This window comes from Triticum dicoccoides, chromosome 3B, assembly GCF_002162155.2.
Source record: "Triticum dicoccoides isolate Atlit2015 ecotype Zavitan chromosome 3B, WEW_v2.0, whole genome shotgun sequence".
NCBI classification, from domain to species: domain Eukaryota; kingdom Viridiplantae; phylum Streptophyta; class Magnoliopsida; order Poales; family Poaceae; genus Triticum; species Triticum dicoccoides.
Window position 1 is genome coordinate 537,157,347 of NC_041385.1, and position 12,577 is coordinate 537,169,923.

Genomic DNA, 12,577 nt, shown 5'->3' on the forward strand with positions numbered 1-12,577 from the left:
GCGGGTCCTCCAGCGCCGCCGGCCACTACGCTGGCCTCGACGAGCAGCCGTTCCATGGTGGGGCCCCTGTGTCCACCGAACCGGCGCCGCCCCCCTCGCTGCTCCGCACCGACGCGCCATACTCCCACGGCGGTCATACTCATACACCGCCGCGTTTCGCCAAGCTCGACTTCGCCACTTACGACGGCACCGAGGATCCCCTCAACTGGCTGAATCAATGTGAGCAGTTTTTCTGGGGGCAACGTACACTAGCGTCGGACCGCACCTGGCTCGCCTCATATCACCTTCGGGGCGCCGCACAGACATGGTATTACGCCCTCGAGCAGGACGAGGGCGGCATGCCCCCATGGGAGCGATTTCGCGAGCTCTACCTCCTTCGCTTCGGGCCGCCAATGCGCGGGAGCCGGCTGGCGGAGCTAGGCCGCCTCCCCTTCACCTTCACGGTGCAGGACTTCGCCGACCGCTTCCAGGCCTTGGCGTGCCACGCGCCCGGCGTGACGGCTCATCAGCGGGCCGTGCTCTTCGTCGTCGGCGGTCTACCGGATCATATCCATGTGGACGTGGAGCTTCGAGGACCCCAGGACCTCTAGACGGTGATGTACTACGCCCGCGCCTTCGAGCGTCGCACGCAGGCCCTGCAGCAGGCGGCACCGTCTCAGTGGGGGCCGCCAGCCAGCCAGGCCGCCCCCGACACCACCTGTGCCGGGCCGCCCACCTCCGGCCGCTCCAACGACTACCATTCCGGTCGCGACGCGGCCCTTCCGCCGGCTTACCCCGACCGAGCAGCTCGAGCGCCGCTGCCAGGGGCTTTGATATAACTGCGATGAACCCTACATGTCGGGCCATGTATGCCCGCGACTCTTCTACTTGGAGGCAGCTGACTACGTCAAGGAGGACACGGCCGCCGAGGGGCTCGGCGACTTGGCCGCCCCTGTTGCTACGAAGGTCGCACCGACGGCCGCTCCGGCAACGACTCTGGTGGTCTCCCTCCATGCACTCGCGGGCATCCGAGACGAGCGGACTATGCTCTTGCCGGTGATGATCTACGGCGAGCGCCTGGTGGCCCTCCTGGATACGGGCTCCACGCATAACTTCCTGCCCGAGGCGATCATGCGCCGCTTAGCGCTACAGCCGACGGGAGGGGAGCAACTCCGGGTCACCGTGGCTAACGGCGACCGACTCTGCTGCCACGGGTTGGCGCGAAACGTGCCCATCACCATTGGCGACGAGCACTTCACCATCACATGCGCCGGCATCGACTTGGGCTGCTTCGACTTCATCCTCGGCATCGACTTCTTGCGGACCCTCGGTCCCATCCTATGGGACTTCGACGCCCTGACGATGACCTTCTGGCGCCAGGGGTACCGCGTCCAGTGGGAGGGCGTGGGTGGCGCCTCACCGACAGCGCCGCAGATGCAGCTGGCCGCGACTGCTGCAGGGCCCGAGCACCCTTTGTTGGATCATCTTCTACAGCAGCACCGCGACCTCTTCGACGAGCCTCAGGGTCTTCCGCCAGCCTGGGTGTATGATCACCGCATTCATCTCCTGCCAGGCACGGCGCCGGTGGCGGTGCGCCCCTACCGCTACCCCCAGCTGCAGAAGGATGAGCTGGAGCGGCAGTGCGCGCTCATGCTCGCCTTGGGCATCATCCGAATCTCTACTTCGCCGTTTTCGGCGCCGGTCCTCCTCGTCCGTAAGTCGGACGACACATGGCGCTTCTGCATCGGCTACCGTGCCCTTAACGCCCAGACGCTCAAGGACAAATTTCCTATTCCGGTCATCGACGAGCTCCTGGACGAGCTACATGGGGCGCGCTTCTTCACCAAGCTCGACCTCCGTTCGGGCTACCACCAGGTGCGGATGCACCCAGACGATGTCGCGAAAACGGCGTTTCGGACTCATCACGGCCACTTCGAGTTCTTGGTGATGCTTTTTGGCCTCTCCAATGCCCCAGCGTCCTTCCTGGCCTTCATGAACAACATCCTCCGCCCCTACTTGCGTCGGTTTGTGCTTGTTTTCTTTGATGACATTCTTATCTACAGCGCGTCATGGGCGGAGCACCTTCAGCACGTCGCCATCGTCTTCAACGAGCTTCGAGCGCACCATCTTCATCTTAAGCGCTCGAAGTGCTCGTTCGGCACGCCTTCAGTCGCCTACCTTGGCCACGTCTTCTCGGCCGAGGGTGACGCTATGGACGCCGACAAGGTGGCGGCCGTGGTGGACTGGCCGACGCCGCACTCACCGCGGGCTCTCCGCGGCTTCTTGGGCCTCGCCGTGTACTACCGGAAATTTATCCGGGAGTTCGGCATCATCGCGTCTCCGCTCACACGCCTGTTGCGACGCGACGCCTTCGCCTGGGATGCGGAGGCCACTGAGGCGTTCGAGGCCCTCAAGAGGGCCCTCACGATGGGTCCCGTCCTCCAGATGCCCAACTTCGACCGTCCGTTCATGGTGGACTGCGATGCCTCCCGTGTGGGGTTCAGCGTCGTCCTCCATCAGGGCGACGGTCCGCTTGCGTTCTTCAGCAGGCCCTTCGCCGCGCCTATGAGCGGGAGCTCATTGGCTTGGTGCAGGCCATGCGCCAATGGCGGCCATACCTTTGGGGGCGACCGTTCCGTATTCGCACGGATCACTACAGCCTCAAGTTCTTACTGGACCAGTGGCTCTCGACTGTGCCGCAGCACCAGTGGATAAGTAAGCTCTTTGGCTTCGACTTCACCGTCGAGTATCGTTCGGGCCATCTTAACATCGTAGCCGTCGCCCTGTCCCGCCCCGACAACGACCATGACGCGGACGCCGGCACCACCGACGGGGCGGCCCTCTGCATCCGCTCGGGGCCCTCCTTTGCCCTCATAGACGACATCCACAGGGCCACCGTAGAGGCGCCGGACACTTAGCTCCTTCCGCAGCGTCTCGATGACAGCGACTTGGAGGAGCCGTGGCGTTTGGCGGATGGCTTGCTCCTGCATGGGCGCCGCCTCTTCGTGCCGGATCACGGCGACCTTCGTCACCCGGTTCTACTGCTGGCACACTCGGCCGGCCACGAGGGCGTGCAGAAGACCCTCCACCGTCTCCGCGCCGATTTCTACCTTCCCGGCAATCGGGCCCTGGTCCGAGACTGGGTATGGTCTTGTCTTACGTGCCAACGTAACAAGACGGAGACACAGCGGCCGGCTGGGCTGCTACAGCCCTTGGAGGTGCCCTCTCAGATCTGGGCCGATATCTCTATGGACTTCATCGAGGGCCTCCCCAAGGTGGGCGGCAAGTCCGTCATCCTCACGGTGGTCGACCGCTTCTCCAAGTACGCACACTTCATCACGCTCGGCCATCCCTACACCGCCACCTCCGTGGCCCGTGCTTTCTTCGACGGCATCGTCCGCCTACATGGGTTTCCCTCTTCGATCGTCAGCGACCGGGACCCAGTGTTCATGGGGCATGTCTGGCGCGATCTCTTCCGGATGGCGGGCGTGAAGCTCTGCCTCAACACGGCCTTCCATCCTCGGACGGACGGCCAATCCGAGGTGGTCAACAAGGTGATTGCCATGTATTTGCGTTGTGTGACAGGTGGTCGTCCTCGTGCTTGGGTGGACTGGCTAGCATGGGCGGAGTGCTGCTACAACACGTCTTATCACTCCGCCCTGCGCGCTACGCCATTCAAGGTGGTCTATGGCCGACCGCCCCCGCCCATCCTGCCGGTTGACCCGGAGACGGCTAGGACGGAGGCGGCAGGCGACCTTCACAGCCGGGACGAGATGCTTGCGGAGGTGCAACAACGCCTCGTTCAGGCCCAGCAGTTGGCCAAGCACTACTACGACGGCCACCACCGCGAGGCGGGGTTCGCGGTGGGCGACTGGGTGTGGCTGCGTCTTCTTCACCACTCTACGCAGTCCCTTGACCCACGCGCGAAGCGTAAGCTGGGTCCTCGCTACGCTGGGCCATTTTCCGTGCTGGAGCGCATCGGCAAGGTGGCCTACCGCCTTCAGCTTCCGGCCGGTGCTCGCATCCACGACGTCTTTCATGTGGGGTTGTTGAAGCCCTTCCGTGGGGATCCGCCGGCGGCCACGCCGCCACTTCCTCCGACTTCCGACGGCCGTTTCCTTTCCGGACCGGCGAAGGTGTTGCAGGTCCAGCTGCGTCGCAGGGTGTGGTACTTGTTGATCCAGTGGGAAGGCCTGCCGGAGGAGGACGCAACTTGGGAGCAACGTGACGAGTTCCGCCATCACTATCCAGACTTCCAGCTCGAGGACGAGTTGTTTGCGCAGGCGGGGAGAGATGTTATGACCGGCGTCACTTATAGCCGGAGGAGGCCCAATGGGCGCGTCTAGTTAGGGGCTTAGCCCAAGTTATTTTATTTTTAGCAGCGAGGTTATAAAAACAGTTGTAAGACTCCCGTTTGGAATTAAGCACTAAGACATAATCTATTGCCCGGCTCCCAGAGGAGCCGGAACCCTAACCTAGCCGCCGCTTCTCCCATCGCCGCCGCCTTCCCCTCCGCGCGAGACGGCGCCCACACGCCGGCCGCCGCGGTCACGAGCTCGTCCACCTCCCTCCTTCCCCTACAATCTCCGGCCAAGACCCGGTAGAACCCTAGCTCCTACCATATTGTTCTTAGTATCTCTGGAGTGCGTATCCATCAAAATTAGCTTTACAAGTGAGAATTGGATCAGGTTGCCTGTGTTCCACAAAACAGTGATAGCAAAAACAGCAGAGTTCAGACTAATGAGCATCTTTGGCATGCCATGGATAATTTGTCAAACTACTAGCATGTAAATCAGAAATAACTTCCAGCTTAAGTCTGGAAGTGTACTTGTCATACACCCAGCAAAAAAATTGAGCAGTTTAAACAGCCTGCAGAAGTGCACGAGCAACTGATTATGTAGAAGATGTCAATGTTTATAACAGCCAAGTTTATGCACGGCCGTGAAATGGCATCAGGGAGATATAATATATGTGAGCGTTACAAACTAGTAACAATGTACTGAGAACTTGCGTACAGAAGAACATTACAGAATTAGAGAATGTCATGGATGGTTTGTGAACATCTTTTCTGCTGTCTTAATTCATGTAGTGCAGCTTACCTACTGTGTTATGTGAATTAGAGAATGCAATGATAAAATTTAGCCTATAGGGACTAAATGTCTTTACGACATTGTTCTTTGGCTCAGAGTTTTCACATGTTAGCACTTGCTAAGTATTTGTAACTGAACATAGTGGATGCGATGGAAAGGATAATAGTACTGCAGTAGTGCCACAAAATGTCGAGAACAAAAAATTGCAGGGTTTAGACTAAAGAACATCCTTTGGTGTGTCATGAATAATTATCAAATCACACATGCATAAAGAGTAACTTCTAGTTCTAGCTTAAGTGTACCTGTCATGCAGAACCTGATCCTGAAAACATTTTTTCCTTCAGAGGGCATGATGATAAAGTGCTTGATTTTGCCAAAAATCTTCTGCTTCCTATTGCAATTTCAACGACAACAAAACCATATCACAGCCCACACTTCATCAGAAACAAAACAATTGACAAGTAAACTAACACCAAAGCTTATAATAAACCCAGGGCAACACATGATACCACGTAGTAGCTCTGTTACAAAACTGTCTCCTCTTCTTTCCTCTAAACTCTCCTCTCCCTCTTAATAATAAGAAAAAAAAAAGACCTATCTAGGCCTGGGACTGCGCCTGAGATGCGCCACCTAGAGCTGGGAAGTCGGCCTCTGTGATCACCACTTTATCCTCCTTTGGCTTGGGAGCTTGCCTCTGCCGGTAGTTGCCGCCCTGGTGGTATCCGCCATTGCCCCGCCCACTGTTGTAGTACCCACCCCGGTAACCATTGTAGCCATCCTGGTGCTGCTGGTAACCGTTGCCCCGGCCACCATTGTACCGGCCTTGCTCCTGGCGGTTGCCATCGTAGGCATCCCTGCGCTCCTGGTAACCACCATTGCCCCGGCCACCACCATTGTACCTGCCTTGCTCCCGGCGGTCGCCATTGCAGGCATCCCTGCGCTCCTGGTAGTACCCACCCTGCTGATCCCAGCGCTCGCCATTGTACCCATCCTGGCGCTCCTGGTACCTGCCGCTGCCCCTGCCGCTATTGTACCCACCTTGCTGGTAAGTGGTAGCCGCCTTGCCGGTGCTCGCCATTGTAACCCTCAACCCTCCTTGGGGCGCCACTGTCGTTGGCGTTGGCCTTGGCCTCGGCGTTGTGGAACACGATGGAGTTATGGCCGCGGCCAGCGTTGTAGACCCGGCACTCAGAGCTGCTATCACGGCTGCTGCAGCCATTGTAAGCACCGTTGCCACGGCCTCCCCTGTAGCCGCCATTTTGAGGGCGCCTCGGTGGGGTAGGAGGCACGTACTCTGAACCATCCTCTGGCTTCAGGTACTCCTGGATGCTGATAGCCTGCAGCAAAAAGCAGCAGTAAGGATCACACTGTCACTAACAAGCACAATACAAATTAAACAGCACTGAAGTAGTGATCGTACATTCTAAGGACATGCCTAGATTTCAGAAGATGGTTCAGTAAGGTAAAACATGCCCCTTTCATATCTCAGCATCAAAATTCAAAATGCATATTGTTGGAAGACTAAAAAGTTGTAAAAAGAAAAGATGAGTTAATTTCACTACCTTGCGAGGCTTGGCTTCCTTTGCAGCAGCCTCCTTTGCCTTGCGAACATTTTCCGCCTTCAATTTAGCATCATCCTCAATCTTCTTCTTCTCTAAGAGCTGGAGACCCTCAAAATCTACAGCAGCAGCCCTCCTCTCCTCAGGTTTAGAGGCCTCCTGGGACTTCTTCCTTTCTTGCATCTTCTCATATTCTTCAAGGGCAATCACCTGCTCCAAATTAGCACATCACTAAAAAGCTTGAAAAACAGAGCAAAGGGTCTGTACGTAAGGCAAGTATCCGCAAGTGTAGAAAAGTACAATTTTCTCTTGTTCAATGGGAGCCTCCTGCTCTTCCTGAGCAGTCTCATTAGGAGCATCCCCATCAGAGTCTTCCTTCTTAGGCTTTTGCTTCTTCAGCTCCCTCTTGACAGAGCCACTGAGACACTTGGTCTTATTGGTCTTATCCTTCCTCTAGGCTCCCTCATTATCGGCACCTTCTCCCTCTGGCTTCTTTTCGGCACCCTCTCCCTCTTCTTAGAATCATCTTTTTGCACATCCTTGCATCAGTTTCAAACATCAATGAGGTTAACTTGAAGGATAATGGTTACGTTTCACAACAAAGCAAGGAAAACTTGTACAATAACCAACAGAAAATAAAAGGTCAAGGCTCGGTGGAAGATACCCTGTAGACTTGTCAGATTCAGAGGCAGGGACGGCTTCAACAACATTCTGAGCAGGGGCTTCCACCTGCTTTTCCTCAGCAGCAGGCTCCACCTTCCCTTCAGACTTCTGATCAACATCAGAAGCAGACACAGAGGATGGCTTACTCTTAGGCCTGTACTGCAGGTTCTCCCTCCTGTACTGCCTGTCATCCCTGCCGCTGCCATTGCGGTGGCAGAGATCCTCAGAGAGCGGAAAATACCTCTGTCAAATCCTTGAGTCAATCACTCACAATAAATCCAAAAAAGAAACAAAGATGAAGTCTGAAAAGACCCAACATTTACTAGCTCAATTCCATTCGCAAAAAGAACGCAGAGAGGTTCCCCTATTGCAGAAATAAGCACCGGATGGAAGAAAAGGAAACTAAAAGAACATCTAACAGAAAATGCCATCTTTTATGGGCATCAATGATTACAGTATAGTGTCATATGTGCAGTAAAATCTGCATTTTTTGTTCTAGTATATGGCTTCCTAAGCCAATTTTGCTAAAACTCTACGTGAGTTCAACAAAGTCCTACGGGACAGGGCTAATATAAAACCTAAACTACTCATGCAGTCGGTCCTCTGGAACTCTTCCACTCCGGTGTTGGGTCGATCCTCCTCGTTGACGCGCCAGCACTGCATAAGAATCATGGAAAGAAAATGTTAGGAGAGAGAATTGCGGGATCGAAGCTACAAGAAGTGGGGATTTCGCTCGAGCAGGAACCCTAGTTGAGACCCCCAAAGAAAGAAAGAAAGAAAGAAAGAAAGAGGAAGAAAGCGGTGGATTGGGGGGATGGGGGGACTCACCACTAGTTCTTCCGAAGCTTGATATGCGCATGGCGGCGACCTTTCTTTGCTTGCTCACCGGCAATCCGCTCCTCCGCCTGGCGCTGCAGCATCTCGAATCGCCTCTCCCGGCAGCGCGACGCGTGCTCGAAGATGAGGGCGACGGTGACCCCGCTCTCCTCCCAGCCGCAGAGGGGGCAGCGTCCCGTCGTCGTCCACCCCGAATCGCTCGGCCAAGGGGCCGCGGTCGAGGAGGAAGACGCCCTCTCCATCGATCCTGCTCCTGCGGTCGAGATCTAGCGACAAGATGTTTTGCGCGCAAGCCCTCTTTCTGTTTCTCGGGGGCTCTCAGGGGTAGAATGCAGATTACGCGATTCTAAGGGGCCTCCCTTTTATAGCCCAACGTACGTTTTCTTCCATGTCGGATTTTCCCTGGTTGAGAAAAAAAAATGTAACGGGATTTCTTCTGTATTTGTTTTCTACTCCCTCCACACCAAAATATAAAAAATTGGCTAAAAATATAGCCCGCATCAGCATATAATACGTGTTCAAGCCACACTTTTGACTGTATAAGATCTTGTTCATATAGGCAGTCGGTGATCCGTAGTAGACCCTGTGTAGTAGGAAGAAAAATCGGGGTCGTACTATTTAGACGGATGCTCACTGGTCTGAATTGATAAGGACCCCCGAGGGCGAATTCCTCAGAGTGGTCAAAGACATGGATGGAGCTCAAGTCGTTGGCGTTGATCCAATTTGAGATAGCATCGATGAAGATCTCATTGGTGTTGCTTATCCAATCGGACATTATACGTTAGGTCTTTACGGTCGACATCGGTTATCAAGAGCATTTTGCAATGTACCTAACAACAATAATAGTAAAATGTTGATTTGCTTAGTAGTATGACGTAACCTCGGGTTGTCAGATGAACACGACGCATAAGTATCACCTAGGTTGGTTCCGTCTTGACGTGTGTAATAGCTCTACTCCTTTTCTTTTAGATCAGCAAGTACAATGGTGGGGGTGCAACGAGAGTCTCAATGAGTTAAAGGCCAACTCAAGAGTTCTACTTGTACTACTAGGGAAAACCTTATACATGGAGGCTTAGCAGTAGCGCCGGTTATAAGGAGGCGCTACTGATAATTAACAGTAGCTCGTGGTTACATAGGGCGCTACTGCTATCTGTCCACGAAACCGCGCTACGCCTCCCCCCCCCCGGGAAGGAGGTCGAATAGGATTAGGAGAAGGGGGCGGCGCCCCCCTCTTTCCTTCTCCCCCTCTCTCTTCCCCTCTTTCGCCCTTCGGTAAAAGGAAAGGGGGGGCGAATCCTACTAGGAGCCCAAGTAGGATTCCTCCTACTTGGGCGCGCCTAGGGCTGGCTCCCTCCCTCTCCCTCCTTTATATACGTGGGGGGAGGCGCCTAGAATACACATCAATTGTTCCTAGCTGTCGTGGAATTATCACGTCAGATGTCCTAGTGTGAGGACTTAGTCGTGGAGCCATCGCAGCGAGATTAGCTTAAAGGGGTTAAACTGGACAAAGGACATGGGGAGTTTATACTGGTTCGGCCCCTTGCGGTGAAGGTAAAAGCCTACGATCTAGTTGTGGTGGAATTGATGGGGTCTCGATGATCAAGGAGCGAATCCGCTTTACCTAGATCTCGAGTTGTTGTTTCTTGTCCCTGAACCGCCGCCGGGTTGTCCCTTTATATACACAGGTTGACGCCCGTCGGTTTACAGAATCCCGACGCCAGCTCATACACGTGTCCGGCTCGGTTTCTACCTTTTCCTAACTTACAACACAAGTTACATATTACATGGCGGTTTATGTCTACGGGCTCTAATCCACCTTTGGGCCTTGGGCCTTTAGATCTCAATAGTAAAGCGTCATATTCCTTGTCTTCATGGGCTTCAATGCGGATGACTCCTTATGAGTATAACCCGGCCCCTCCTGGGCGGTTTATACTCAGTAGTTATATCCCCAACATTAGGCCCCAGATTGATTTGAACATGTTCATGTCAATCTTCAATACTTAGGAAAATTTCTTCTTAAACATCTTCATGTGAACCTTGTAAACCACCATGATGTCATCTTCATGTGAATCTTGTAAACCGTCGTGACGTCATCTTCCAAGATTGTAATAAACCGCCATGACGTCACCTGCTTATTAAAACCGTATATCCTTCCCTTTAGTTAATAAACCTCCGAAAATCAAGGCGACGACTCTGTCACATATCCATTTTTGTTTATGTTCCTCGATTCCCGCGCATGTCGCTTATCCCTTCGTCTTATAAATAGGGCCGAGGGTCCTTTTCCTTTTCTCCTCTTGCCTCTTTGTCTTTCTTCCACCTCGCATCGCCGCAGTGCTCGAGCACAGCCGCCGCCGTCGATCTTCGCCTCTGCCCTAACAACGGGCGCTGCATCAACCTGAACGCACCAGAAAAACGCGGCGCCTCTCCGCTACTCCTTCAACCTCAGTAAGTCTTCTTCCTCTTCACCTCAGATCTACCATTAGGGTTTCAGTGTTCTTCGGTGTTCTTTGGTGTTCGTCGGTGTTCATTGCTGCACTTTGCCGCCAGATGAGAACTTGATAAAACTTGATATTCTCCCTGTGCAGCCGTAGCTATAATCCATTTTTCCTCACCACGGCATCTCTTTGTATAAAAAATCTCAATTGAATCTGATGAACTGCTTAAGCACCTGCATCTTAGGTCTGAATATATCTTGATTTGCTAACACGCTGCAGATCTGAAATTATCCTATCAATCTGTGAAACTTGTTTCTCATCACTTCAGATTTGTACTTTCCACACTAGTATAGGCGGTTTAACTTTTAGAAAATGATAACCCGCCAGGTACCAGTAGCCCTCTCTTAAACCGCCGATTTACCTTTAAAGTCAGAATCCAGTTTAACATGTACATACGTTTCAATGTATTCTCCCTTCGTCCTTGCGTCGGTTTATATGTGTCAATCATGAATCTTAAACCAGCATTGATCCTCTTTTTCAGCTTGTCGTTGAAATGGCCAAACAGTTCTATGCTTGCAACTGGGTCCCTTCCCCAGTTACTGAAGAACAGTTAGATGGGTTTGTTGCCACTGGCGTTTTAGCGAAGAAAGAAGTCATACACTAGAGAGTCCCCGGTCCAGAAAACCCTCCTGAGCCCAACGATGGAGAGGTGATTGTTTTTGTTGATCATCTGGGCCGAGGGTTTAGCCCTCCCAGATCAAAATTCTTTCGTGACGTGCTTGCTAGCTTCCAGATCTGCCCTCAAGATATTGGACCGAATTCTGTGTCCAATATTTGCAATTGGCAAGTATTTTGCGAAGCCTATCTGCAAGAAGAACCAACCGTTGAGTTTTTCCAGGACTTCTTTTACTTAAACCGCCGTACCGAGTTTACAGACGGGCCCAACATTGAACTTGGTGGCGTTTCAATCCAAAAGAGGAAAGATGTCAATTTCCCTCACGCCAAGCATCATAGCCACCCCAAGGATTGGAATCAAACTTGGTTTTATTACCGAAACACAGCTCCAGACGACGAAAATCCTCTGCCGGGCACACCGGCTTACCAATAAACATCCAGTCCCTCAACGACTTACCGCAAAGGAACGAGCTAGTTATGCACCCCAGCTTGCAAAGCTCAGAGCTTTTGTTGCAAACGGATTGACAGGCATTGACTTTGTTCGATGCTGGGTTTCTTGGAGCATTATGCCTTTAAGCCGGTGTCCCGGTTTAATGTGCGAGTACACAGGGGATTTGAAAGACCCTCAGTGTCATATTGACATCCAGCTCACTGATGATGAAGTCACCGAATCTGTTAAGAAAATGCTTGATGAACCGGTGGCCGTATGCAGCAAAGTAGGGCTCAGTCCCTTCTGTACCTCCAACAAACCGCCAACTATAATAATTTGCATCACTCTTTTTAATCCGTCCTCCTGTAAACATTCTATTATAACCTTTGCTAATCTTCGCAGGGCGATGATCCATTTTGGAAGCGAAAACCACAGGATAAACGGGCGAAGCCGCAGGATAAACCGGTGAGAGTGCCTCGTGTCAAGACCAAAGTTACAAAGAAACCTGCGAGGAAGAGAACCGCTGAGTCCCCTGAGCTGCCAAATGAAGAAGAACTTGATAATCTGGACTTAGAGGTAGACCTCGACTCTCTTAGTTCTTTTTTCATACACCTCATTGACAATGATCATTATCAGGATGATGCGGAGGCTAGCCGTGCTGGCGAGGTAGAGGTAATCATTCTTTCTTCCGACTCAAATCCTGTGCCAATACCAAAAATTCGTCGAGCAGTCCGGAAAGTAAAATTTTCACGCCCTCTTGCTTATTCGGATCCACACTTTCTTTTGAAGACACAGCAGCATGAAGCTTGCCGCACAACTCGGCATAGCGGCCAAGTGGTGACCTCCTCCGGTTTACCGAACTCTCCGGTTCGTAAACGCCGTCAAGAGGTTTCTTATACTCCTGACACA

The 12,577-nt window shown here is 53.0% G+C and overlaps 1 protein-coding gene across 2 annotated transcripts; it reads right to left on the reverse strand.

Annotated features, from left to right (window-relative positions):
- Positions 1-5,523: 5,523 nt before the first annotated feature.
- On the reverse strand, positions 5,524-8,373 carry LOC119276943 (RGG repeats nuclear RNA binding protein A-like). 2 transcript variants are annotated; one of them, XM_037558118.1, is made up of 5 exons: positions 8,120-8,373; positions 7,293-7,948; positions 6,929-7,167; positions 6,632-6,838; positions 5,524-6,406 (listed from the first exon to the last, which is right to left on the reverse strand). In XM_037558118.1, exons 4-5 carry the CDS (start codon positions 6,809-6,811, stop codon positions 6,095-6,097), a joined length of 492 nt encoding a protein of 163 aa, XP_037414015.1. In that variant the 5' UTR covers positions 6,812-6,838; positions 6,929-7,167; positions 7,293-7,948; positions 8,120-8,373; the 3' UTR covers positions 5,524-6,094. The 2 variants fall into 2 exon arrangements, with proteins under 2 accessions (XP_037414015.1, XP_037414016.1); XM_037558119.1 differs by lacking the exons at positions 7,293-7,948; positions 8,120-8,373 and having other exon boundaries at positions 6,929-7,286.
- Between the last annotated feature and the right edge of the window lie 4,204 nt (positions 8,374-12,577).

Excerpts from the sequence above, each read along its gene's own strand:
- LOC119276943 (XM_037558118.1), bottom strand. The coding sequence starts at position 6,811 with ATGCAAGAAAGGAAGAAGTCCCAGGAGGCCTCTAAACCTGAGGAGAGG. Across the intron at positions 6,407-6,631 it reads AGGAAGCCAAGCCTCGCAAG|GCTATCAGCATCCAGGAGTA; the intron begins GTAGTGAAATTA and ends TTTTTGCTGCAG.